Here is a 26885-nt window from a genome sequence, read left to right on the forward strand (position 1 = left end):
CGGCTGCATATTTTTTCTGTTCATCACATTGAAGATCTCCTGCCATTCCTTTCTGTCCTGCCAAGTTTCAGTAGAGAGATTGGTCACAAGTCTTATAGGTCTCCCTTTTTATGTTAGAGCACGTTTATCTCTAGCTGCTTTCAGAATTTTCTCTTTATCCTTGTATTTTGCCAGTTTCACTATGATATGTTGTGCAGAAGATCGATTCAAGTTATGTCTGAAGGGAGTTCTCTGTGCCTCTTGGATTTCAATGCCTTTTTCCTTCCCCTGATCCGGGAAGTTCTCAACTATTATTTCTTCAAGTACACCTTCAGCACCTTTCCCTCTCTCTTCCTCCTCTGGAATACCAATTATGCGTATATTATTTCTCTTTAGTGCATCACTTAGTTCTCTAATTTTCCCCTCATACTCCTGGATTTTTTTATCTCTCTTTTTCTCAGCTTCTTCTTTTTCCATAATTTTATCTTCTAGTTCACCTATTCTCTCCTCTGCCTCTTCAATCTGAGCCATAGTTGTCTCCAATTTATTTTGCAACTCATTGATAGCATTTTTTAGTTCCTCCTGGCTGTTTCTTAGTCCCTTGATCTCTGTAGCAAGAGATTCTCTGCTGTCCTTTATACTGTTTTCAAGCCCAGCGATTAATTTTATGACTATTATTCTAAATTCACTTTCTGTTATATTGTTTAAATCATTTTTGATCAGTTCGTTAGCTGTTGTTATTTCCTGGACGTTCTTCTGAGGGGAATTCTTCCGTTTCATCATTTTGGATAGTCCCTGGAGTGGTGCGGGACTGTGGGGCACTTCCCCTGTGCTGTCTTGAATAACTTGGTTTGGTGGGTGGGGCCGCATTCAGACCCAATATCTGCCCCCAGCCCACCGCTGGGGCCACAGTCAGACTGGTGTGTGCCTTCTCTTCCCCTCTCCTAGGGGCAGGAGTCACTGTGGGTGGCATGGCCCATCTGGGCTACTTGCACACTGCCAGGCTTGTGGTGCTGGGAATCTGGCGTATTAGCTTGGGTGGATTGGTAAGGTGCACAGGGGCAGGAGGGCCAGGCTCAGCTCGCTTTTCCTTCGGAGTCCCGCTTCGGGAGGGGCCCTGCGGCACCAGGAGGGAGTCAGACCCGCCGGAGGGATGGATCTGCAGAAGCACAACGTTGGGTGTTTGTGTGGTGCAAGCAAGTTCCCTGGCAGGAACTGGTTGCCTTTGGGATTTTGGCTGGGGGATGGGCGAGGGAGATGGTGCTGGCGAGCACCTTTGCTCCCCGCCAAGCTGAGCTCTGTCGTCCGGGGCTCAACAACTCTCCCTCCCATTGTCCTCCAGCCCTCCCGTTCTCCGAGCAGAGCTGTTAGCTTATAACCTTCCAGATGTCAAGTCCCGCTTGGTGTCGGAACACACTCCGTCAGGCCCCTCCGCTTTTACAAGCCAGATTCGGGGGCTCTGCTTGGCCGGTGGGCCACCCCTCCGCCCCGGCTCCCTCCCGCCAGTCGGTGGAGCGCGCACTGCCTCTCCGCCCTTCCTACCCTCTTCCGTGGGCCTCTCGTCTGGGCTTGGCTCCGGAGACTCCATTCTGCTAGTCTTCTGGCAGTTTTCTGGGTTATTTAGGCAGGTGTAGGTGGAATCTAAGTGATCCGCAGGACGCGCCGTGAGCCCAGCGTCCTCCTACGCTGCCATCTTCCCAGGATCCCCTTTTATCTCAGTTTCAATAGGTCAGAAGTCTGGCAATGAGTTGGCTGGATCCTCTCGTTAGGCTCTCAAAACACTAAAGTCAAGGCAGTGGTAGAACTGCATTCTCTTCAGGAGGCTTGACTAAGGAAAGGTTCACTTCTAGGCCCCCTCAGGTTGTCGGCAGAATTTATTTCCTTGCAGTGAGAGACTGAGGCCCCCCCTTTTTTCTTGCTAGCTGCCCGCTAGGGTCTGCACTCAGCTGCTGTTGAAACACCCACAGCCCCCTGCCATGTGGTCCCTTCCATAGCCCCTCTCACACTTGAAGTCTTTTGACTAGGAAGAGCCCGATCACTTCTAAAATCTCATCGGATCCACCAACGATATTCTCCCCACCTTAAAGTCAATGGATGTAGGATCTTGACTTCATCTGCAAAAATCCCTTCACAGCAGCACATAGATTATTGTTTGATTAAATAACTGGGAAAGATAACTATACATCAGGAGATAAACATCTTGGGGGCCACTTGCAGTTCTGCCTGCCACAAACCCTTACAAGCTCCTTCTCTTCTGGCAAGAGTATTGTATGTTATATGCTTTCTTAGCATCCATCTTTGTTTTCTCAGTTCTATAATCCATATATTTAGCAAATACTATGGAGCCCATAATTATGTGTCATGTGGAGCATTTCATATTTTGGTAAAATGATGACAGTAGCTAGGACTTTCTATTTGTCAGACACTATTCTGAGTTTTACTCACATTACCTCATTTAAATATTACCACGGTGCTATGCAGAAGGTGCAGTTGGTGTCCCAGGCTACAGATGAGAAAACTGAGGCCAGCCATGGTTAAGTGACACGCCCAAGACCCGACAGTCAGAACCCAGTGGAGCTGGGACTTAAACCCACATCGCTTTTCCTTCAGAGCCCTCCCTCCTAACCTATTTCCATCAGTAGTTGTCTTACTATATTGTAGTTTTGAAAGATTATGGAATGTTCTCCATAGCTATGCTGATTATCATTCATCCACTCCTTTTCTGTCAAATTTGTCACCTAATAACAGAAAATGTCACATATGCCAAGTTCTTCCTAGTAGCAAAGGACATCCCCCAAAAGTCAAATAGCAAAGAGACACAGGGGTGTTAGAGCAACTAGTTTAAAGGTTGACTTTGGGTGAGGACAGTCCAGTACCTTAGCAGTTGGTGTTTTAGTGTTCCTTGTTCGTGGATTCTATGATATACTTTGCTGCCTGGTTTTATGCCAAACATTGATTAATAACCTTCATCAAAAAGAAAACTCACCAATTCAGCCCTGGAGAGCAACTTTGTGTCTTCTTTCCAGAGCAGCCAACCTGTGTCAGCAGGAATCAGAATAGAAATGGTACCCATCCATTGAAAACTAATGTCCCCTGACCTGAAATACCACTTATACTGGTGACACCCTATCTTCATTGTGAACAGAGGACTGACCTATGCTACTGGCCAGGGGAGGAAAATAAATGGTTATAAGGGGAAAGATGACATTGACAGAACCCTCTTCTGAAAGACATTTGCTTTTTTTTTTTAATATGAAATTTATTGTCAAATTGGTTTCCATACAACACTCAGTGCTCATTCCAGAAGGTGCCCTCCTCAATACCCATCACCCACCCTCCCCTCCCTCCCACCCCCCATCAACCCTCAGTTTGTTCTCAGTTTTTAACAGTCTCTTATGCTTTGACTCTCTCCCTCTCTAATCTTTTTTTTTTTTTTTTGAAAGAAGGAGAAAAATGGCACCAATTTATGTTTTAATTGTAAGCTGGGTCTCAAAAATGAGTAAAACTATGTAGAGTGCTCCAAGGCCACTAATTTGGGAACAAGGGCCAACAGCTGAGATCATCTGGCCTAGAACTTCCTTATTTTCTCTTCTTGCTGCCCTTCTATTTGTCCTAACAACAGGTAGATAGGAACTCCAGGTCTGCAATCCCCATAGGAGTTGAAATGCCAAGTTATGTGCCCACTTCTGTGTTCTGATGGTGTAAATTCTTCGCCTTCCAAAATCTGGGATCCAGGGACGTTGGGGGAAGACTTAAGGATCTGGTAGTAGACAACCATCAGGGCGGCTTTAACAGCAAGTAGCTAGCAGTTCACCACAACTGTTCCCTTTTACTCTTAGATTCAGAGCCAGATGACATTTCTCAGCCTTTTTTGAAGCTAAGGTGACTGCCTGAGTTGTGTACAGTGGAAGTAGCAGAAGTGATGTGTGACACTTCCAGGGTTGGTACATAAAATCTCAGCATGTGACTCTCCCTCCTCTTTCTTCTCTTCTTGGTCAGCTGGATGTCATTATCTAGGGTGGCTGAGATGCTTCAAGTTAAGCATGTTACAATAAAAGGTTTTCAATATCCTCTGCTCTGAAGAAGCATCTTGTTCTTTAGGTGTCTGCCCCTGAAGTGCCTTTACCCCAGCCTCTTCTGACTCACATTTTTGTTGTTTACATGGGAAAGCAAGAACATAATAGGTATGTTTAAAAGTGACTTGCACACAGCTGAAGAAAGAATTAGTGAACTGGAAGATAGCTCAGAACAAATACAAAATGAAACACAAAGAGCAAAAGAATGTAAAATGCAGATGGGAGTCTGCAGAGACAGAGAGGACATATCAGAAAAGTCACATACATTCAAGGAAAAGAGAAAGAAAATGAGGCAGAAACAATATTTAAACAGATAATAGCTGAGAAGTTTTCAGAAATAAGAGATATCAAACCCCAGATTCTAGAAAAGTAGCAAATTCCAAGAAGGATATGCAAATAAACTAACTATATACCATACGGAGAACCTACCCTACACACAATTAAACATAAAGAGAAAATCTTAAAAGCAGCCTGAAAAAACAGATAAATTACCATCAAGGAAGCACAATTTATATTTTTAGATTAAATAAGCATTAGTCATTTTTTTATGACTTGACACCTTAACCAAAATATTAACTTTGGAGCCTGATTGTACTATATGAGATTTTCTTCTAAAGGTGGGATGTAGGATTTGAAGGGCTGTTAAGTAAAGAGGGAGCTTCAATTTATTCTATTTATCTCCAAGGGAGTGGACCAAATACCAATGTTGTGGAAGGTACAAAAAAGTATATCTCCACTTTACATAAGAGATATGTAACAATTTGAGGTATTAAAATCTGGGGTAAGTTACCTTAGATGAGAATTGAGTTTTCTAACATCAAAGGCAGATACATTAATTCATTTGTCATATATTTATTAAGCATCTACTATGTTCCAGGCATAGTTGCAGGTGCTGGGGATATATCAGTGAACACAAACAAGAACAAAAAACATAAACATCCCTTCTATGGAGAGCATATATCCTAGTGCAAGGAGACAAACAAACATGACAAATAAGTTAATTGTGCACTAAGTTAGAAGATGATAAGTGCTAAAAAAAAAAAAAAAAAAACAGAACAGGGTAAAGGGGATCAGGAGGACTGAAGGAAAGTTTGAAATTAAAAATGTGATGTGCAGGGTAGGCTTTGTTGAGAGATATCGTTTGGCCAAAGAAAGACTTTAGGGAGTAAAGAATGAGCTATGAGGGTCTACATGGTTAAAGGAAACAGATTAGTGGGCATCACTTCCAACTCTAGAATTTAGCCCTGTCGTATATTTCAAAATAAGTTTGGAATTTTAGCAAACGAAATTCCATTGATTATTATGAAATAATATAAATCAAGATGACTTCCTACATTGTGTTTATTAATGAAAGCTGTTTATCCTCACTATAACATCATAGACACTTTGCACTTGAAAAACATTTGCTTTAAAAATTACAAGTTCCAGGGGCGCCTGGGTGGCTCAGTCGGTTAAGCCGCCGACTTCAGCTCAGGTCACGATCTCGTGGTCTGTGAGTTCGAGCCCCGCGTCGGGCTCTGGGCTGATGGCTCGGAGCCTGGAGCCTGCTTCCGATTCTGTGTCTCCCTCTCTCTCTGACCCTCCCCCATTCATGCTCTGTCTCTGTCTCAAAAATAAATAAAACGTTAAAAAAAATTTTTTTAAATAAATAAATAAATAAATAAATAAATAAATAAAAATTACAAGTTCCAGGGGCGCCTGGGTGGCTTGGTCGGTTAAGCGTCCGACTTCGGCTCAGGTCATGATCTCACGGTCCGTGAGTTCGAGCCCCGCATTGGGCTCTGTGCTGACCGCTCAGAGCCTGGAGCCTGTTTCAGATTCTGTGTCTCCCTCTCTCTCTGCCCCTCCCCTGTTCGTGCTCTGTCTCTCTCTGTCTCAAAAATAAATAAACGTTAAAAAAAAAAAATTAAAAATTACAAGTTCCAGGAAGGATGTTGTACCTTCTGCTGGTATCTCAGAATTTGGAGATTAGAGCAGATAATTAGCATAAGCTTGTTAGAGAACTGGACTGTCATCTTGAGAAAGATGTAAAGAATCTTCACAGAGCATTCAAAAGTAGAATTGTAGGTTTGCTCTTCAAAATCACATTGCGTTTTGAAAAAAAGAAAAGCCAACAAACACCCAGCTGCTTTGATTCAAAAAAATAATGTTTGTCTCTGATGTTCAGTTCTGCAGTGCCAGTCATTTGAACTATAGAGGGCTTTGACATGTGCAGAATGAAAAGCCAAGAATATCTTCACTGTTAACTTGTACTCTTGTGTTGCAGGCACACAAAAAATCCCTTTGGACAATTGAACCCAATGAAGGCATGGTTCCCCCGGAAACTGATTTTCAGCTGACGCTGACAGCCAACCTGAATGACATACTGACATTCAAAGACACAGTTATTTTGAGCATAGAAAATAGCAACACCTACCGGATTCCTGTCCAGGCTTCAGGAGTTGGTTCCACCATTGTTTCAGATAAGCCCTTTGCTCCAGAGCTCAATTTGGGAGCACATTTCAGGTAGGGAAATACCCTGGACTGATTCTTCCAGATACTACGTCTGTTTCATAAACTGAGCATCACCTCTACTTTGAAAAATTACTTTCAGTAAATAGAACTAATGTCTTCAGCCCCCCTCCCTTTTCCCATCTTCACTTTACCCCCTCCAAATGGGTACATCAGCCACAAGAAGACCTTTCCTAGGCACAGTGTAGTTGCATTTTCCCAGCTGTGTCCCTCTACACCAGAGAAGACATTTATAGAAGTGCATTTTTCTTTCAAACATACAATGGCTTCTTCGTGACAAATTTAGTGTCTCGATCATGATTCCTCCTCTTTAATTCCATCTGACACATTGCTAATTCCTCTCCATGACCGTGGAAAATACAGATATAACTTGGTGGTGACCTAAGTACAGTATAAGTAGGAAGGCTGAAAATTTATTGCAAATGTATATTATCTGGTGTTGCAGAGCCAGTCATTTTGTTTTGTTTTGTTTTATGTCCTCTGCTCATCTCCCCACCAAAGCACCAACAAATGAGATGCTTGCAGTTGGCTCCTCCTGAAAAGCTAGAGAATCTCAATATTTAAATAAAAGGTGGTACAGTATAGATGTCTCTGAGCAGAACAGCCTAAATGTGTGTCTCTGAAAGTGTATGAGGTTTGAATGCTAACAGTGGAGGAGACATTTGGGGGGTTATTCATGGCTCCTCATCGGAGTCACATGGCTGCCACTCGTTGATTCTTGGGGCCAGTTGAATCTGGCCTGTCTGTTGCAGTACTGTGAGCAGGTCTCAGAGGGGTGCTCCTGCCTTGTGGTGTAACAGGTCGTGAAACCAAGATGGACACTGTGCTTAGAGAGGATGTACCTGACAAAAACCAGTTGGGAGCCCTCCCCACAAGCCCATCCATACCTCCTTTCCTCTGCTCCATCTACAACACATGACACTTGATTGAAAATACATTAACCAGTAGGAATTAAGTAACAGGCAAGTCAGATAGTTGAATTGCACATGTTTTCAGACAAACATCCAATTACAGTTTGGGTGTCAACTGGATATAAAAATACTCCTCTCCACCCATCTGTTGGCCATAAGCTAGGGCGTTTTTTCATTGCATACCATGCTTCTATTTCCAAATTTCTTTGTTAAGTGCACTCAAATATAATTATAGAAAACAATGTACTGCAAGCCAGATTTAATTACATGTTCTCCTTAGTCTACAAATAGTGTCAAATAGCCCCAAAGGATATTCTGACACTCGCCTAGAAATGGAGGGTTAGCTAATAGTTTCCTGTGAATGTAGAAGCAAACTGCAGCTTTTAGCTGCCAAGTTTTCCTCTGGCTAAGCTCTATAGTTATTCTTTTTGCCATAAAATCGTGATGCCAGCAATCTCCAGAAGAATGATCAAAAGCAGGGGTGGGCAAACTGCAGCCCACTGCCTTTTTCTATAAATAAAGTTTTATAGAAATACAGCCATGCCCATTCCTATACATACATTCTCTATGGCTTCTTTCACACTACAGTGGAGAGTTGAGTTGTGACAGACCATGTGGCCCAAGAAGTCTTACGTATTTATTATTCATCCCTTTATAGAAAAAGTTTGCCAAACTTTTGATCATAAGGGTCTGAAGAAATACCCATATGCCACCTTTTCTGACTACATATTTTTGGGCAACTCCCTTAAATTTTCAGAGCTTCAATTTCTTTATCTATAAAATGAGAGCAAACATACTTATTATTACCGTATTGCTGTGACAGTTGAAATATGTACTGTGTACAAGTGACAGATACACTGCCTACAGTTTATATTATTTATATTATATATCGTATATTATTTACACATATAATTTATATGTTTATATTATTTATTATTATATTTATTATTTCCCCAAAGCCTGGACTTAGCCATGAAGTCAAACTACTCCAATAAGCATGCTCTGTAAATACCTATTTAGATAGAAATGGTTACACCTGACATTCGGCAAATATTCCTCATTATTTATTTATTATTTATGCTTCAACTTACTTATTAGCATATGATGGTATTTCTAATGAGGAACAGAGGGGATGAAATCTCAAAGCCTAATAAGATTTTTAAAATCTTATTATTAAATGCCAAGGTGAGTCTTCTCCCTGAAAAAAAAATAATTTAAATAAACTTATAAATCAGTTTTGTTTTAATTCCAAACAAAATCATGTTTGAACCAAGTCCAAGATCTCAGAAATCCCAGTGTCTTGCAAAGAGCCAGACAATCAAGAGGTTCTTAATAAATGTTCATGGAATAGATGAATGAATGAACAAATGACTTGATGAATAAAATAGCATTTTTAAAGCACTCCTCTGAGAAAAATGACCAATCCAGGTGATGTTCTGGTCCATGGTACAGTCCCCTTGAGCTTTGGTCAGGCTTGGAGGATGTGCTTGTCTTCCCTTCCAAGTTCCCTTCAACTTGAGCTCGTCACAAGAGATTTCATTCAGTCAGTAGAAATACACTCAATACAATTTGAAATATATTTCTCCTCCAGTAGGTATTTTACTTTCCTTTCACTCCTTAGAACCATTTATCATAAATTAGAGTGATTTTTGCATATACTGTGTCTGTGTTTATATACCACTTCCCTGGTGGTGGAAACTCAGGGACCAAACCCAGGTACTGGACTCCAGTCTGTGGACTCCATAAGTAGATACTACCTCGTTCCCTTACTGTGGCAGCTCCTCATAGCATCATGATGTAGCATTCCTAAATTTTTAAAAATAAAGAGTATTTCATTACTTACCTTTTAAATACTTTTCAGAGGAGAAAAATCCCAAGGGTGTGGAGCTGAACAGAACACCCCAAGTTGAGCCCTCTCAATTCCTGCCTCCTCTTTTGCAGCCTGGACACCTATTATTACCGCTTCAAGTTGACCAACAAGGGACGTCGGGTCCAACAGTTGTTCTGGATGAACGAAGATTTCCATCCCCAGAACAAGCTGAGCAAGAAGGGCCTGGCTAAGAAGGGACTTGCTAAGAGCCAGCCCCGACCCCGGCACTTCCAGGAGCCCGGCGCCCCACAGAACCCCGTGTTTCAGATCCACCCAGTCAGAATGGAGCTGTACCCAGACCGGACGATCGATGTGATACTTGAAGGCTATTCTGCTACTCCCAGGGTAAGAGGACAGCACTCTTAGAAGCCATTTTTCTCCTAAATAAATCTTTGCTGTATTTCTAAGGAGAGTCCCTTAACATTTATCTGAAGAAAGGATGCAGTTTTCTCAAGGTTTTCACACAGCACTGAGTTACCATGGCAGCACCTATTGCTTCCAAGATTCGGCTCTGCTCAGTTTTTTGTTTGTTTCTACAGCTACCATGATCCCAACCCTAAAATACCATTTAAAGTAGGTTCTCATCCCCAGGATCAGAGGGACATCCAGCATTCACCCAAAGCTAAACCTCCTCTTAACACATAGCAATATTAATTTCCTATTTATTCAAAAAGGATGTTTTTAGAGACACTCAGCTGCCTCTGCTCTCCAGGTATTGGGACATCCTTGGCCCCTTTCCTCTCAACCTGACACAACAGCTTCCTATTTATAACCATCATCTTGTTATGTATCAACTAAAAAGCTGAGTTACCTTCAGCAACGTGCTTGTCCTGCTCATATTTATATTATCAACATTCTGCTTTAAACATTTAAGCAGCTCCAAAACATGTGCCTATTTATTCCTATTCCCTCATGGAAATTGGAAACCATCAAAAGCACAAAAGAAACTTCCCAAATCACTTACGAGCCTCTTCTACCTCACTAGTACAGACTTTATGGATGAGAAATGATCATCCTTGAGCTCCTGCTGGGGTCACTGAATTAGGAGATAGTACTGGATTTTCCCTCATGAGATAGGAAACAATGGAAACTTGTCACCCAGTAGACAAGATGGGAAAGCTCACCCACAGCTTAGGTCCTCTAGGGTGGCAGGTTCACTTGACTTCATTTGCATTGATTCTTCACAGCACACGTTCAGGTAAAACCCATCCTCGGTGCAAAAACAAAAAGGTCATTTCCCATCATGGGAGTGCATCATATGCTCTTTCTTTCTGTCATTCGGGGATTCAGCCAACTTTTACTGAGTGTATACCACAGGACAAACACTGATGCAGAGATGGATAGAATGCAGCCTCTCAGCTCAAGACACTGACAGGCTGTCCCAGGAGCACATTTACAATGTTGTTACCAGGAGCTGATCATATTTTTAAAGGCATTAAATCTGAGAAGCTGGGATTCTAAGTTCAGTTTAAGATTTGCTAAATGCTTCCCTGAATGTTCTTCTGTGTGGTAGTACATAACTGAGAAGAGACTTGAATTCATTAACATCCAAAACCTGAATACTCTTCAGTGTAAGCTATTCTGGTATAATGTCACTCTAGGTCCTTTCTACTTTCTAAAAATCTGGGCCTCTTGGATCCAAAGAAGTATTGGTTTCTATAGCACAATTTTTATTTTTTTTTAAGGCTTTTAATAGCTTGTTTGTTTATTTGTTTGTTTATTTTAATAATGATTTCAGGAATAAGATTTAGTGATTCATCACTTACATATAACACCCAGTGCTCATCCCAACAAGTGTCCCCTTAATACCCATCATCCATTTAACCCTTCCCCCCATCTAACACCCTGCCAGCAACCTTCAGTTTGTTCTCTGTATTTAAGAGTCTCTTATGGTTTGTCTCCCTCTCTGTTTTTATATTACTTTTGCTTTCCTTTCCTTGTGTTCATTTGTTTTGTATCTTAAATTCCACATATGAGTGAAATCAGATGATAGTTGTTTTTGTCTGACTGACTTATTTCGCTTAGCATGATATACTCTAGTTGCATCCATGTTGTTGCAAATGGCAAGATTTCATTCTTTTTGATCGCCAAGTAGTATTCCATTGTATGTATGTATACGCCACATCTTTACCCATTTCTCAGCTGATGGACATTTGGGCTCTTTCCATACTTTGGCCATCGTCAATAGGGCTGCTATAAACATTGGGGTGCATGCACCCCTTTGAATCAGCACTCCTGTATCCTTTGGATAAATACCTAGTAATGCAACTTCTGAGTTGTAGGGTAGTTCTATTTTTAATTTTTTGAGGAACCTCCATACTGTTTTCCAGAGTAGCTGCACCAACTTGCATTCCCACCAGCAGTGCAAAAGGGTTCCTCTTTCTCCACATGCTCACCAGCATCTGTTGTTGCCTGAGTTGTTAACATTAGCCATTCTAACAGGTGTCAGGTGGTATCTCATTGTGATTTTTATTTGTGTTTCCCTGATGATGAGTGATGTGAGCATTTTTTCATGTGTCTGTTAGCCATCTGCCTGTCTTCTTTTGAAAAGTGTCTATTCATGTCTTTTGCCCATTTCTTCACTGGATTATTTGTTTTCTGAGTGTTGAGTTTGATAAGTTCTTCATAGATTTTGGATGCTAACCCTTTATCTAATATGTCATTTGCAAATATCTTCTCCCATTCTGTCAGTTGCCTTTTAGTTTTACTGATTCTTTCCTTCACTGTGCAGAAGCTTTTTATTTTGATGAGGTTCCAATCATTCATTTTTGCTTTTGTTTCCTTTGCCTCCAGAGACATATCAAGTACGAAGTTGCTGCAGCCAAGGTCATAGAGGTTGTTGCCTGTTTTCTCCTCTAGGATTTTGATGGCTTCCTGTCTTACATTTAGGTCTTTCATTCATTTTGAATTTATTTTTGAGTATGGTGTAAGAAAGTGGTCCAGGTTCATTTTTCTGCATGTCACTGCCCAGTTTTCCCAACACCATTTGCTGAAGAGACTTTTTTCCATTGGATATTCTTTCCTGCATTGTCAAAGATTAGTTGCCATACGTTTGTGGGTCAGTTTCTGGGTTCTCTGTTCTATTCCATTGGTTTATGTGTCTGTTTTGTAATACAGCTTAAAATCCAGAATGGTGATGCCTCCAACTTTGCTTTTCTTTTTCAGGATTGCTTTGGCTATTCGGGGTCTTTTCTGGTCTATACAAATGTTAGGATTGTTTGTTCTAGCTCTGCAAAGAATGCTGGTGTTATTTTGATAGTGATTGCATTGAATATGTAGATTGCTTTGGGTAATATCGACATTTTAACAATATTTGTTTTTCCAATCCATGAGCATGGAATGTTTTTCCATTTGTGTGTGTGTGTCTTCTTCAACTTCTCTCATAAGCTTTCTATAGTTTTCATTGTATAGATTTTTTACCTCTTTGGTTAGGTTTATTCCTAGGTATTTCATCGTTTTTGGTGTACTTGTAAAAGGGATCGACTCCTTGATTTCTCTTTCTGCTGTTTCGTTATTGGTGTATAGAAATGCAACTGATTTCAGTACATTTATTTTATACCCTGTGACTGTTGAATTCATGGATTAGTTCTAGCAATTTTTTGGTGGAGTCTTTTGGGTTTTCCACACAGAGTATCATGTCATCTGGGAAGAGTGGAAGTTTGACTTCTTCCTTTCCAATTTGGATGCCTTTTCTTTGTGTTGTCTGATTGCTGAGCCTAGGACTTCCAATACTATATTGAACAACAGTGGTGAGAGTGGACATCCTTGTCATGTTCCTGACCTTAGAGGGAAAGCTCTCAGTTTTTCCCCATTGAGGGTGATATTAGTGGTAGGTCTTTCATATGTGGCTTTTATGATCTTGAGGTATGATTCTTCTATCCCTATTTTCATGAGGGTTTTTATCAAGAAGGGATGCTGTATATTGTCAAACACTTTCTCTGCATCTATTGAGAGGATCATGTGGTTCTTATCCTTTCTTTTATTACTGTGATGTATCACATTGATTGATTTGCTGGTGTTTCATTGAGGATTTTTGCATCCATGTTCAACAGGGATACTGGCCTGTAACTCTTTTTAGTGGGTGTTTTTGTCTAGTTTTGGAATCAGGGTAATGCTGGCCTCAGAGAATGAGTTTGGAAGTATTTATTCCATTTCTTTTTTTGGAACAGCTTCAAAATAATAGGTGTTAACTCTTATTTAAATGTTTGGTAGAATTCCCCTGGAAAGCCATCCGGCCTTGGACTCCTTTTGTTGGGAGAATCTACAGCATGATTTTTAAACATTCAAGCATGAAAGGCAAAATTTTTCTAGCCATAGTTCCTGCCTAGCTTGATAAGAAATCATGTATCTACCCAAACCATAAGCCCAGTAAGGATTTTACCTGCTTTGTCTGCCTTGTCTGTTTTGTATGTTCAGTCCCTAGCAGTTCTGATGCATGATACATTTTCCTGTAATATATATGTATATGTAGGTTGAACTGAATGTAAATTGATTGTGTCCTTGGGAGCAGTCAGAAACAAACACATCCAGAACATATTCAACCAATCAGACTTTAATTGTGTGACAGAGAGCAATCCCTGAAATGCACTATTTGGAAAAATGTGCTCTTTCCTGGTGTCACCAGGCAGGTAGTTGAGAATCAGCTTGTTGATTTTGAGAATTAAGTTTTCTGAGCTATGGATATTCCACAAGTGCTGATGTGTCTCGTCTACAGATGGTCAAAGAAAAGCTGGTGTGCCATGCCATCATCGGGGCACAGAAGGGGAAGAGCTTGCTGATGACTGTGAATATCATCTGTGAGTTTATAGCGCCACTTATCCAGCTCTCCACCAAACAGCTCATATACCGACTGGAGAAGGTCAGTGCTGCCTGGGGCGGGTGCACTAAGTAGGGGTCAGCACGTTCACACTTTCATTTTGGAAGCTAAATTAATGGGAAGCCTGTTATACCCACACCCAGTGAATGTTTTCTAAGCTTCAGAGACCAATACACATTTAACTAAAACTTCTGAATCTAAACCTACATTCCTTTGAAATGTGAATTGTTATAGAAATTCTACTTTCCTCGTTCCTGATATATAAGACAAAGTAAATGAAGGCGTATTCCAGTGCACTGAAAATGCATTTTAGTTGATCCTTTTATTCTAACTAGGTGAAATAAACATCTCAGTATAGAAAAGGTTAGAGTAGAATTATTGATAATTATAATAATCAGTAAGAAAAGCTGCCATTTACTGATTGGTAGGCACTGGCATCAGGCCATGTTCCTCAACTACATTTTCCCAGTTGTTTCCTCACAACAATCTATCCAGTGGGTTCTATTATCATTCCGTCATACGTGTAAGGGAACGGAGATGCAAGTTAAGCTGTTATGCGGTCACCTAACACTGCTTGAGAATAATCAACCTAAACTCTTTGATTCGTACTCTTTAATTTATATGGCTATGAATGCCCATGACTTTATATAACTATTAAGGACAAGCACTAAATGGAGGAGGCATAGGACAGGGGAAATGAAGAATGGCTGCTGCTCAGGGCAGGGGGGTCAGGATGGCAAAGAGGTGGAAGGAGACATCACAGCAGGACTGGACGTACTCCTCGGCAGACTTCCATCCTAGAATTATGTACCATTCAAAATAGATAGGTAGAGAACGCCCCTTCTGAGTTGAGGACTGCATTGGTGCTGGAAATCTGGTGAACCAGCCTGACATCGTCAAAGCTAAGAGACTGGTCAGGGTTATAGACCATAAACAAATTATTACAATTTAGTTGTTTAAGATTCAATTCTAAACAGTGTTATGAAGATAAGGTATAAGGCGCTACGAGAACATGCCTTGGAGACATGGGCATATTTGTACGTGTGGTCCTAGATGGCTCTGTCAGCAAGTGCCTAGACTTGAGACTTGAAGGGGAAATAGAAGTTAGTATAGTGATGAGGGGCGAGCAGAGAATCAATAGGCAGAGGGAACTGCACATGTGAAGGGCCCAAGTTAGGAAAGAGCTTGGTGAATATATACAACTGAAAGGCCACTTTAGAGAACATGCCCAGAATGACATGAGGTCCATCTAGAGAAATGGGCAGAGGCCAGAGGAATTTGACATGGCTGGGAGGTATGTTCTGGACTTTGGGTTTTGTTCTGGGTGACCATTGGAGGGCTTTAGGGACCGAGGGGAGTGACATGGTCAGATTTATTCAATGAAACAGTCATGCTGGCTGCTGAGTGGAGTATTTATCAAGGCCTACCATGTCCTAGGCACTGTGTTGAGTGCTAGGGATATAGCAGTGAGACTAGACCCACCCAGATGAACCTCATGCCAGCTGGGAAAACTGGGTATTAAGTAAGCCATTGTTCCGTAGTGTGGGATGTACATAATCCAAGCTAAGTCCTGACATGGTGTCGTACAAATGGGCTATGTCTGGCAGCGCCTAACTGATCATGGGGCAATCAACCAGGATTCCTTTCACTACTTGGAGGCTTGCAGGAGAATGTTCAAGATCATTTATTCTGTTAGTGGATTTCATTATATTTTGTTAATATTAAATAAATATCTATTGAGCACCCACCATGGATAAAGTGCTCTGTTAGGATATGAGTAAGGGAGCTTATAATCAAGTAAGGGAGGTGAGATGTACAAGTTCACTTCAAACCAACAGATAATTTTCAGCACTTACATTATATTAGGCCGCCAAGGCAAGGCAAAACCCTGGCTTAATGGACTAGTGCAGAAAGCAGACACTGAAGAAGTAGAATAAGGGTTTCAGCTACAGGATGATAAACCAGCTGAAACAAGCTCCATGAGACATATAACAAGAAAATACTACAGGAGTTTCTGCCAGAGTTACTAAGTTTTCATTACTGTTTTAAATTCTTCCTTTTTTAAGTAATCAGGAAAGATATTTATTGGCAACAGCTGCACCAAATTTGGCGGCATCATGTTTCCTCTAAATTCCGCTATTCAGAGAAAATTCAGTAAGTATTTATTGAATAGCTATTCCTTGCAAGACATTACAGTGTATGTTAAATATGCAGCCCGGTTTCTTATTAGATATTTTTTTCTAAGCCTATAAACACCCATAAAAATGTGTGTATAGTGTTCCTTCTTTTTTATATCCTTAAGCATTGGGTTGTTTTTTTTTAACATATTCTTGTTTACATCTCTGAGTTTATCACTAAAATAAAAGAGCAAATATTTTATATAGGGCAGCAACTTATCGAATTAAAAAACAAATTGTCAGAACTCCGTGTTTGTTTTTGCCCTTCTCTCCTTCCCCCCCCCAAATATTATAATTGTGAAATCTGTCCAACTAGTATATTTTTCATTGTTTATTTCCCGCTCATATTTAAGCCACACCAGGGACAATGAAGAAATGCAACTTTATTAAACTAGTATGCACAAGAGGCCTGTTGGTGTTGGTGTTCAGATTTAATTACATAACACCAAATTGTCTGTCCTGTCTCATTTTGGGCTCAAGGCAGCATATATGAATTAGTACATTAGACTATAATGATACCAGCCCTGCCTATGGGAAGAATTTTTCTATAACCATTTCCTCAGATTTGATCTACTTTATAACTGTGATGCCATTCCTAAGGCACACAGATGAAATCACATCTCTGGGGAATTGAAAAGGTCAACTGAAAGTAGCAGCCAGTTTGCTTCATGAAGTCCACCAGCAAAACCTGTCTCTTGATATTTGGGGAGACAAACAACCCAGAGAGAAGGGGTCATTTTAAAATAGAACGGCTCTGTGTGCATCGACTCCTCTTCATCTCTAACCTCTAAATGGCCTCTTGCCAAAACCAACCGACTATGGCTTCTTCACTTCAATGCTTCCTGCAGTGACACAGCGGCCTGGGGGAAGGTCACTGAGTGGACAGCTTTGTATGGCCCAAAAGTGCTGCTTCATCCTTCTGACAAAATGTAGTATATCATCATCTGCAAATACAAGGTGAATTCAGTGCCTGTATTGCCATGTTAGAGGGAGGGAAACAATGCCTGGCATCTCATGGTAAGTGCCAGACTGAGCCCCTCAGAGAACTCTGGGAGTGCGTAGGGATCTAGAACAGTGCAGCCGAGGCAGGATGCTTGAGCTAACTGTTATGGACTGAATGTTTATGTCTTCCCCAAATTCACATGTTGAAGTCCTAATCCCCAGTGTGATGATGTTGGAGGTAAGGCCTTTGGGAGGATGATTAGGTCATGAAGGTAGAGACCTCAGGAATGGGATTAGGGCGACTGGGTGACTCAGTCAGTTAAGCGTCCAACTGCGGCTCAGGTCATGATCTCATGGTTCATGAGTTCGAGCCCCGCATCGGGCTCGGTGCTGACAGCTTGGAGCCTGGAGACTGCTTTGGATTGTGTCTCCCTCTCTCACTGCCCCTCCCCTGCTTGTGCTCTGTCTCTGTCTCTCAAAAATAAATAAACATTAAAAAAATTTTTTAAAAGAATGGGATTAGTGCCCTGAAAAATAGAGACAAGAGAGATCATCTCCTTCTCAGCCATGCAAGGACATAGTGAGAAGATAGCCATCTAAAGCCAGACACCGGATCTGCTGGCACCTTGATCTTGGACTTCCCAACCTCCAGAACTCTGAAACATCTGTTATTGAAGCCACCCAGTCTATGATATTTGTTATAGCAGCCCAAGCCAACAAAGACACAATGGGCACTGGTTACCTAAGCACCTCAGAGCCAGGGGAGCCAGGAACCACAGGAGAAGGAAGATTGTGTTGAACAAAGAAGCAGAGACAGAGTCAGACCAAAATATAGAATCAGAATGATTTAACTGAAATTGGAACAGCAAATCAAAACCATGAGGCCTGGGGAAAACAGGCCAGAGTTGTGGAAGAGCCAGGGAATGACTGGAGGGAGTCTATTGTTGGAAGCCACAGATTGAGGCTTCTGTTGCCTCCTGCTGTTATTAAAAGACCCCCTTTCCAAAGCACACAAGAAATGATGTGGACTCCAACATTAGAATGAGAAAAATTCAGTCTGACCAGAAATTTTCAGGTTAAGATCCACTGCTGATGCTTTCTTCAGTTGAAGAATGAAATTTGATGTATCTAAGAAAGTGGAAAGATGCTTCTACATCAACGATCCCAGTGTTATTGGGAAAAATTTACAGAAATAGTTATGAGCATTTTGTCAATATAACAATATATTACAAATGTATATATTTTTGCAAATTGGATATTTTGAGCATAGAAAAAAATAAGGAAAATAATGTTTTGTTCATTATAATGATGCATGGGTTCTTCCATTTGTATCACTAATTATTAGACTTTGTTTTATGACACTGGAAACTTCTATACTAATAGTACTCTCCAGAGGCATGGCATGTATAGGTGTTTTTAACCTGGCCACAAGAGAGTAAGAAATCTAATCTTTGTTTTCTGGCTTATGTAGGATCACTTTTCAATAGTCCACCATAAATTGCGAATGAATTATCTAAGTCTGTACAAGGATAGGGGGAAGACAGTGAAAGAGAGACAGAGAGCAAGGAGGGGTGGGGAATGCTAATTCTGTTGTTAACACTGATGATGAGACTTTGGTTGCTAAAGGCTTACATGTTTATCATAACTTGGTTTCTTCTTTTTCCCTTTTTGCAGAAACCAAACACTGTCCTGGAACCTGATTACCAGCCGTTGGTCATGAAGAACATTTCCACCCTGCCCGTGAATGTGTTGCTCTCCACAAGCAGACCCTTCTGTATCTGTGAGACTGATAAATCTCCACTGCCATTAACTCCTGAGGTAAGTTGACAGAGTGCTGTCTTAACAAGCTCCTAGGAGAGTTGTGTGTGTGACAAAGGAAGAGAATAATGTCAGCATGCTACCTAATTTCAGTCCAGACAGGTAGGAAGAATTTAAGAAACAAAGAGGAAAGAATAAAGAAGATTTATATGTCATAAATTCCAATATCACTCAACTATTTTTTAATTTTGTTAAATATTTATATGTGAGAGAGAGAGAGAGAGAGAGAGAGAGAGGGAACGAGCGAGGAAGGGGCAGAGAGAGAAGGAGACACAGAATCTGAAGCAGGCTCCAGGCTCTGAGCTGTCAGCACAGAGCCCAGTAGGGGGCTTAAACTCACAAGTGGTGAGATCATGACCTGAGCCGAAATCAGACGCTTAACCGAATGAGCCACACAGTCGCCCCTCCACTATGATTTTTTTTAATGTTTATTTATTTATTTATTTATTTTTGAGAGAGAGAAAGGGAAAGAGATCATGGGGGAGAGGGAGAGGCTGAGAGAAAGGGAGACAGAGAATCCCAAGCAGGCTCCATTGCTGTCAGTGCAGAGCCCAGTGTGGGGCTCAAATTCATGAACCTTGAGATCATGACCTGAGCTGAAATCAAGAGTCAGACTCTTAACCAACTGATCCACCCAGGTGTCCCTCACCCAACTGTTATTAATGGTGTAAGAACTTTGGCTCATTATGATAACCCTTCATTCTTGCCCATTGTAATCTTTAGAAAACAGTGACTTCCCACTAATGATAATAGAAACCTATTAATTCTACTTTTCTAAAGCAAAGTTCCATACTCTAGGCAACAAGGAAATGGCTCAAACCCAGTCCCTAAACCAGAGAGCCCATCTCCAGATACTAAGAAATCTGAACTGGGCTGGGGGAGGAGGCTGTGAGCTATTGAGCCTCCCCAGTCTGACGCAGGATGCAGTGTTCTCTAAACATCCCTACAAGATCACCCTTGTGCAGGGCGCCTGGGTGGCTCAGTCAGTTGAGTGTCCAACTCTTAATTTCAGTTCAGGTCGTGATCTCACGGTTCATGGGATAGAGCCCTATGCTGTTAGCATTCTCTCTTTTCTTAGGATTCTCTCTTTCCCTCTTCCTGTCTCCCTCTCTGCTCCTCTCTTAGTTGCACTCTCTCTTTCTCTCTCAAAATAAACAAATAAACTTTAAAAAAAAAAAAAAAAGATCACCCCTGCGATCCTTTGCGGAACATGCGGACATTGGTGGGAACGGCGGGGCCATGCGGCCAGTGGCACTGCAGAGCTGTAGAGGAGGAGTGAGGGAGAAACCAGATCCATACACCACTGTGTTCAGCCTCCCAATCTGGGGAGACAGCTAATGAAGAAGAGGTAAAAAGGAGGAAGGGAGGGCAGGCAGCAATCCTGAGATCTCAGAAGAGGGAGCCCATGGCTGAAGGAGATTTGCCGCGAGCCTCGCTCAGGGAGATGGATCTTGGAGGGAGATGGGGGGACAGAGGTGCTTAGTGAGAGGGTTGCAGACAATACCTGACTGGTGGCTGTAAACTGCACTACCACCCTCCCTTCCCCACCAATTACTTAGTGGGTTTCCTTCAAGCCTGAGCTGGGAAAACACCAGCTAAGATCTTTGAATAGAGAAATAAAAGGGAGAGGCAGAAGAAAAACCTACTGCTAGGGAGCCTATACAAGGAAGGAGACCGAAAGTATAAATGTAGTTTTCTGCAGCCTCAGAGAAATGGTAGATGGTATGACCTGTCTTTAAAAAGAGCTTAAAGATGAGATTCAAGTGTTCAAAGTGGAGATGAAGGGTAAGCTCACAGGGCAGAGGAGAACAAATGGATGATAAAGTGAAAATTCAGATACGAGCAGCTTTCTCCATCTGGGTGGTAGATTAGACACACTCTCTTGTCCCTCCTGAAATCTTAAGATAAAAGTAGAAATGTTCAGAAGGAAAGAAGCCCAGAACAGTAAAATAAAGAAGGAAGAAGATGGTTATAAGCAGATAATGGGAGATTTAAACAAATTCTAGAAGACAGAATGAGGATGGAGTGGGTTGACCAAAAGGGCACGGGCACAAAAACCAGCATTCTAGAAAATTCTCCTGTGAGACCGCAGAGACATGAGAGTCGTTCAAGCTGAGTAGCATGGGCTCGGAGGCAACAAGTGTGAGGAGAACACTGAAAATAGAGGGATTCCATGTGTACTAGACAGCTGTCCCACCTGACCCCACACACAAAAAACATGGGCAGCTGGCTTTTATCCCCAGATCTAAAGATAAGTGCTCTTCCCAGAGAAATGGATCAAAGTGCCAGGGGAACTTCAGTGTTTCTAGTGTGATTTTAGCCCTCCAGGATAATAACTGGTGTCTGGGGTATGTCCACCAACCGATCGCCCCTTCTCTGCCCAAGGAAGCTGTTCTGTAGACCAGTCCTATTACACAAATTGATGGTGGTCTCTGGACTGTTAGGATCCCTGGTTGGGTCAGGAACTATTGCTTCCTGTAATAATTCTGATAGCACAGTTGGGCCTTTCATATTATTTGCATGTGTAACTTTAATAACAGCATACATATAGTTTAAAAAATAAAGAGCTTTGGGGCACCTGGGTGGCTCAGTCGGTTGAGTGTCTGACATCGGCTTAGGTCATGATCTCACAGTTTGTGAGTTCAAGTCCTGCACTGGGCTCAGAGCCTAGTGCCTACTTCAGACTCTGTCTCCCTCTCTCTCTGCCCCTCCCCCGCTCACTCACACTCTTTCTCTCTCTCTCTCTCTCTCTCTCTCTCTTTCCTCAAAAATAAATAAATATTTAAAAATAAATAAAGAGCTTTTACAAATCAATAGGAAAACACCAATAGAAAAATAGGTAAAGGAAATGGATAGAGTTCACAGAAAGAAAAATAAAATGGCTCGTAAATATATGAAAATGTATTCAACTTTAATCACATTAGAAGAGATGCAAATTAATTTTCCTATCAGATTGGCAAAGAGCAAAAATTCGATAGTGCTCTGTGTTGGAGGGGCATGTAGAAATAGGCACCCCACAGTGTTGGGGAAGTATACATTGGAAGGCAATATGGCTACAGCTATCAAAATTTCAAATGTCCATACCCTTTGACCTAGTTATTCTTCTGCTAGGAATTTACCCTTCAGATATAGACACAATATTCAACATATAGACAAGGGTATTCATTGTAACAGTGATTATAAGAGCAAAAGATTGGGAGCCAATATCCATCAGTAGGAGATTGGTTAAATCAATGATGGCAGAATTATATGATGGAATAAAATGCAGCTCCACATGCACTGAGTGATCTCCCAGTGAAAAAAGCAAATTGCAGAACAAGAGTGCACAGTGTACCATCATGTGTATACAAAAATTTTAAATACATATATGAATGTGATCTTTTTTTATCCATACATTATCTCCACAAGGATAAGCAATACACTTGTAACCCTGGTGCCTCAGGGGCAGGGAACTATTTGGCTTGGATAAGAGGCTTAGATTTTTAAAAGCAAAGCCATACCTTGTCTTGGGACAAAATGTTATGGAATATCCAACAGTGAGTCATATCTTGGTGAAATTACTGGTCTTATTGGTAATCCAAAAATTCTATGGCCTCTATGCAGAAAAGAAGGGAGCGAGCCATCAAGGGAAGAGTTTAGACCAACTTCAACTTCTCCACCGTAATACTTAGTGCCAGATGACAATGCAGCAATGGCTACAGAGTTTTGAGAGAGAGAGTCACCCAGGGCTAGGAAGGCTAAGCAGTGTTGCTGAAATTCACAGAGCTGGTAAATGACAGAGGCTGGATTTTGACCCAAGAAGTCTGGCTCCAGAGTTTATGGTTTTAGGATTATTATCTCTTATGTAAGAATATTTTTTCAAGTGTTTTTTTTTTTTTTTTTTGAGAAAAAAATCAAACATTTAAAAAATAAGTTAGTTTAATTTCATTTTTGTAAAAATGTTATTTATCCACCCATTATGTCTGGACTCATGCTTACAAAATGTTAACTCTGAGAAATAATATATGGTGACATTTTGGATGAGTTTTTAATTTCTCCTCCTCGTGCTTTTATATATAATGTGAATTTTTGTGGATGTGTATCATTTCTACAAAACAACAAAGGGGGGAAATGTTTAACTCAATTTTCAAAGATATTTAAATACCAGGCATTGCAATACCACGTGTTACCGTCTGCAAGAATAGGTTCTAAATTCTGCCGAGCCACCTGTACAAGCACAGGCCACACTTTCAGATGGGATTAGCTGCCTGAGGAGTCATTGCCCTCTCTCTGATTCTTGAATCAGGTGATTGGCTTTATCAACAGAAACCATCTAATCATGTCACTGAGGTGCACAGTTAAATACCTGAACCTGATAACTCAGGGGAGAGGGAAGTACTCTCTGAAAGACTCATCCCTGTGTGCGTGCCTCCCAACTGCCTCAGGGCACTTTCTGCAAAACCAGGAGGTGGCTTTCCTGTGGATTAACTGTGGGAATTGAGCAATTCCTAAAAAAGCTAACTCATAGCCAGGCTTTCTATGGTAAGGTATTCCAGTGGCCTTGACATCAAGAAACACACGGGGATTTGAATCAAAGAGAGAAAAGAATAAACATAATCTACTGAATAAACTCTGTCAAGCTTCCGGGAGTGTCATTTTAAGTTGAATAGAAGACAGCAGAAAGTAAATAACACTGTGCTTAAGAGTTAGAATTGCAGGCATTAGAAAAGAAATTAAATTGCCTAATCCATCCTTTTCTGGGTCACCCTCTACAGAGCCCCTCCCCTAGGGCTTTAGAAAGCCTTTTAAAAGTTTCTTAAGCCACGAATGTTTCCCACTTGTTTAGAAAGAGCATTTTACAATCTAATTTATATTCAGTTAAGAATATTTTATAAGTTATTCATTGCAGACTTTCCCTTTTGCAACTCGCAATCCTTATAACCTCACAACTATTATTAAAATCTCTTCCTTCAGAACAAACTGAGGGTTGATGGGGGTTGGGGAGAGGGGAAAGTGGGTGATGGGCATTGAGGAGGGCACTTGTTGGGATGAGCACTGGGTGCTGTATGAAAGCCAATTTGACAATAAATTAAAAAAAAAAAGTAAGTGAAAACATATACTCTAAAGAAACCTGTTTCAGTGTTGTAATAATTAAGAATTCTAGTGTATCAGTAAATATATGGAAATATTATTTGCATTTCCTAGTTATAATTTAGATATGTGTCTAATCAAATAAAGAAATTTTCAGGTTAATTTTTAAGATTAAATTTAAATCTAATCATGCAATGGTATCTTGATTCCTCAACAAATGAAAAAAATAATAATAAAATAAAATAAAATCTCTTCCTTCAAATGATTCCCATCCAGATTTTCCTTGCTTTCATGTTCAACTAATAAAAGATGTGTGTGCATATATGTATATAAAATATCCATAGTTATTGATATAGTGTAGATATCCATATGGATTTAGATATACCAGCTATTTAATTATGTTTCAGTGTGAATACATAATTATGGACAAAAGAAATGTGGCTGTGTATGTATTTCATACTAATCTAATTGTACTGATATGTGCATCTGTATGTGTGTATTTCCATAAATATATATAAATAACTTTGGTTTTCCTGTTCCATGGAGCAGGTTGAAAATGCATCGTATAGGTTGGTAATTGCCAATTGTCTTATTTGTAGCCTATCAAACTGGAGATTGATGGAGAAAAAAACTTGCTGGTCAAATTTGACCCTTCCTATAGAAATGACTTGAACAATTGGGTAGCAGAAGAAATTCTAGCAATCAAGTATGTAGAGCACCCTCAAGTAGACAGCCTGAGACTGCGTGGAGAAGTGAACTACCCCAACCTCAGCTTTGAGACCATGGAGCTGGATTTTGGCTGCATCCTGAATGATACAGAGGTGATCCGATATATAACAATCACCAATTGCAGCTCCTTGGTTGTGAAGTTCCGCTGGTTCTTCCTGGTAGACAACGAGGAAAATCAGATAAGGTACCCCAGCCTGTCTGCCCCTCATAGCTCTTTTCTGCGGTTCCCATTTCTCTCCTTTGGGCTTTGTACTGGGTTTCCCGGATTCTGTGCACTGGTCTTTCATGGTGTTCAGTTCTGGCAACTAATTATTGGCAGAAAGAACAAAGGGTCTCAAATCGTGGTTCATCCTAGATTTTCAAACGGGAAGAGCAGCTAAAACATCTTTGAAAGCCCCAATTACCACCAGATTAGCAAAGCAGTATCCGTAAGCCTGCTTTAATTTTGAATCTAGTGGTTGGATCATTAGAAATGTGTCACTAAAAAAATGAAGTCTTAAGCATTTCAAACCCAAAGCATGGATTGAATATGATGATACATTGAGTAAATGCTGCACAGAGCTCCACATTCTGCCTGTCTTGGTGGGTTTCATTCTTTTTTTTTTTTTTTAACTTTTTTTTTTTAACATTTATTCATTTTTCAGAGACAGAGAAAGAGTGTGATTGGTGGAGGGGCAGAGAGAGAAGGAGACACAGAATCCAAAGCAGGCTCCAGGCTCCGAGCTGTTAGCACAGAGCCTGACGCAGGGCTCGAACTCATGAACCATGAGATCATGACCTGACGTTGGGCGCTTAACGGACTGAGCTACCCAGGCGCCCCTTGGTGGGTTTCATTCTAAACGATACATATATATACAGATGTATACATATGTACAAAATAGTGGGAGGTGGTGAATGCAGAAAGAGGAAAGCTGTGTTCACAATATTTGGATTTAGAAGGGTCTCTGTTCATTTAGAAGCTAAATCCAAACTTAATTTGGAGAACGCTCCTTAAAAAACATATAAACAGGCTGTTTTAGTCAAGCCTTAGTAACATTTTCATCTGAGTCTGAAGTCTTGTTCACAAGCAGGACATTCAGGCTCCTCTGTGTCTCCTTACTGGATATTTGGACAGCTTTGGGTTCAGTACCTGAATGCCGAGCTGCCACTCTGCATAGGGAAGCCTCATGTTGTTTCCTTGGGTTGTCAGTACCTCCCATATGCAACCTTCATCTTGTATATGACAGCCAGCTTTTCCCTTCCCTGGCTTGTTTCCACAGTAACAGCGGCTTGCTCTAGATGTCTTCCGTAGACATCAATGATGACCCAGCATGGCACTGGAGGCGGGCCTGGGCCTGAATGACAGAGCCTGCTCGTTAGGTGCCGAGTACTGTTTAGGTTTGGGGTAAAATCAGCCAACCTGACCTAATGAGCTTCGAATACCAGATTCTCTGAAGTTATTCTGATGTAACATAGCTACATGGGTTTATTCTACCGAGGCACAAGGGACATGTTTTCATTTTTGAGAGGCCATTTCCATAATTAAAATAATGGCATTTTGAAAATGGACTTAGCCAGGACTGGAGAGGATGCACTTAATTTTTCATTGTGTTAAGCATTTATTTAACCATTTTTTCCCCTCTCTTCCGTATCTTCCTGTATCTTGATATTGAACTTTTGCTTATAATTCATTTGTTCACTCATTCATTCATTCCAAGAGTCATTCAGAAAGCATCCAGTAAGTGACTCTTATGCACCGGACGACATACAAGGCATTGGGAATATAACAGTGAATGAGACGTTGTCCCTGGCCTGAGGCTATTGGGGAATCACAGGGAACATGGGTTAATGCCAGGCTCTGAGGAAGGACAGAGGTAGGGACGAGAGCTCAGAAGGATCCAAGAAGGCTGCGCTGAGAAGCACAGTTAAATGTCTCAGATGGGGCAACAGGGAAACATTCTAAGTAACAGGAACAGCATGTTTATATCAGTTAGGATTCGTGGATTC

General features: G+C 41.0%; 1 protein-coding gene across 15 annotated transcripts in view; it reads left to right on the forward strand.

Annotated features, from left to right (window-relative positions):
- Positions 1 to 26885, forward strand: part of HYDIN (HYDIN axonemal central pair apparatus protein) — a 443605-nt gene that overhangs the window by 263521 nt on the left and 153199 nt on the right. For all 15 annotated transcript variants that reach the window (XR_006196932.1, XM_042917620.1, XM_042917622.1 and 12 more), the window contains 5 exons: positions 6322 to 6560; positions 9419 to 9692; positions 14062 to 14205; positions 18957 to 19100; positions 24770 to 25083. Coding sequence is in view for 14 of the 15 variants with exons in the window: in XM_042917620.1 (XP_042773554.1) it covers positions 6322 to 6560; positions 9419 to 9692; positions 14062 to 14205; positions 18957 to 19100; positions 24770 to 25083 (1115 nt within the window). In the remaining variant the exon portion in view is untranslated. The remainder of the gene's footprint in view (positions 1 to 6321; positions 6561 to 9418; positions 9693 to 14061; positions 14206 to 18956; positions 19101 to 24769; positions 25084 to 26885) is intronic.

The sequence above is a fragment of the Panthera leo genome, chromosome E2, assembly GCF_018350215.1.
Source record: "Panthera leo isolate Ple1 chromosome E2, P.leo_Ple1_pat1.1, whole genome shotgun sequence".
In the NCBI taxonomy this organism is placed as follows: domain Eukaryota; kingdom Metazoa; phylum Chordata; class Mammalia; order Carnivora; family Felidae; genus Panthera; species Panthera leo.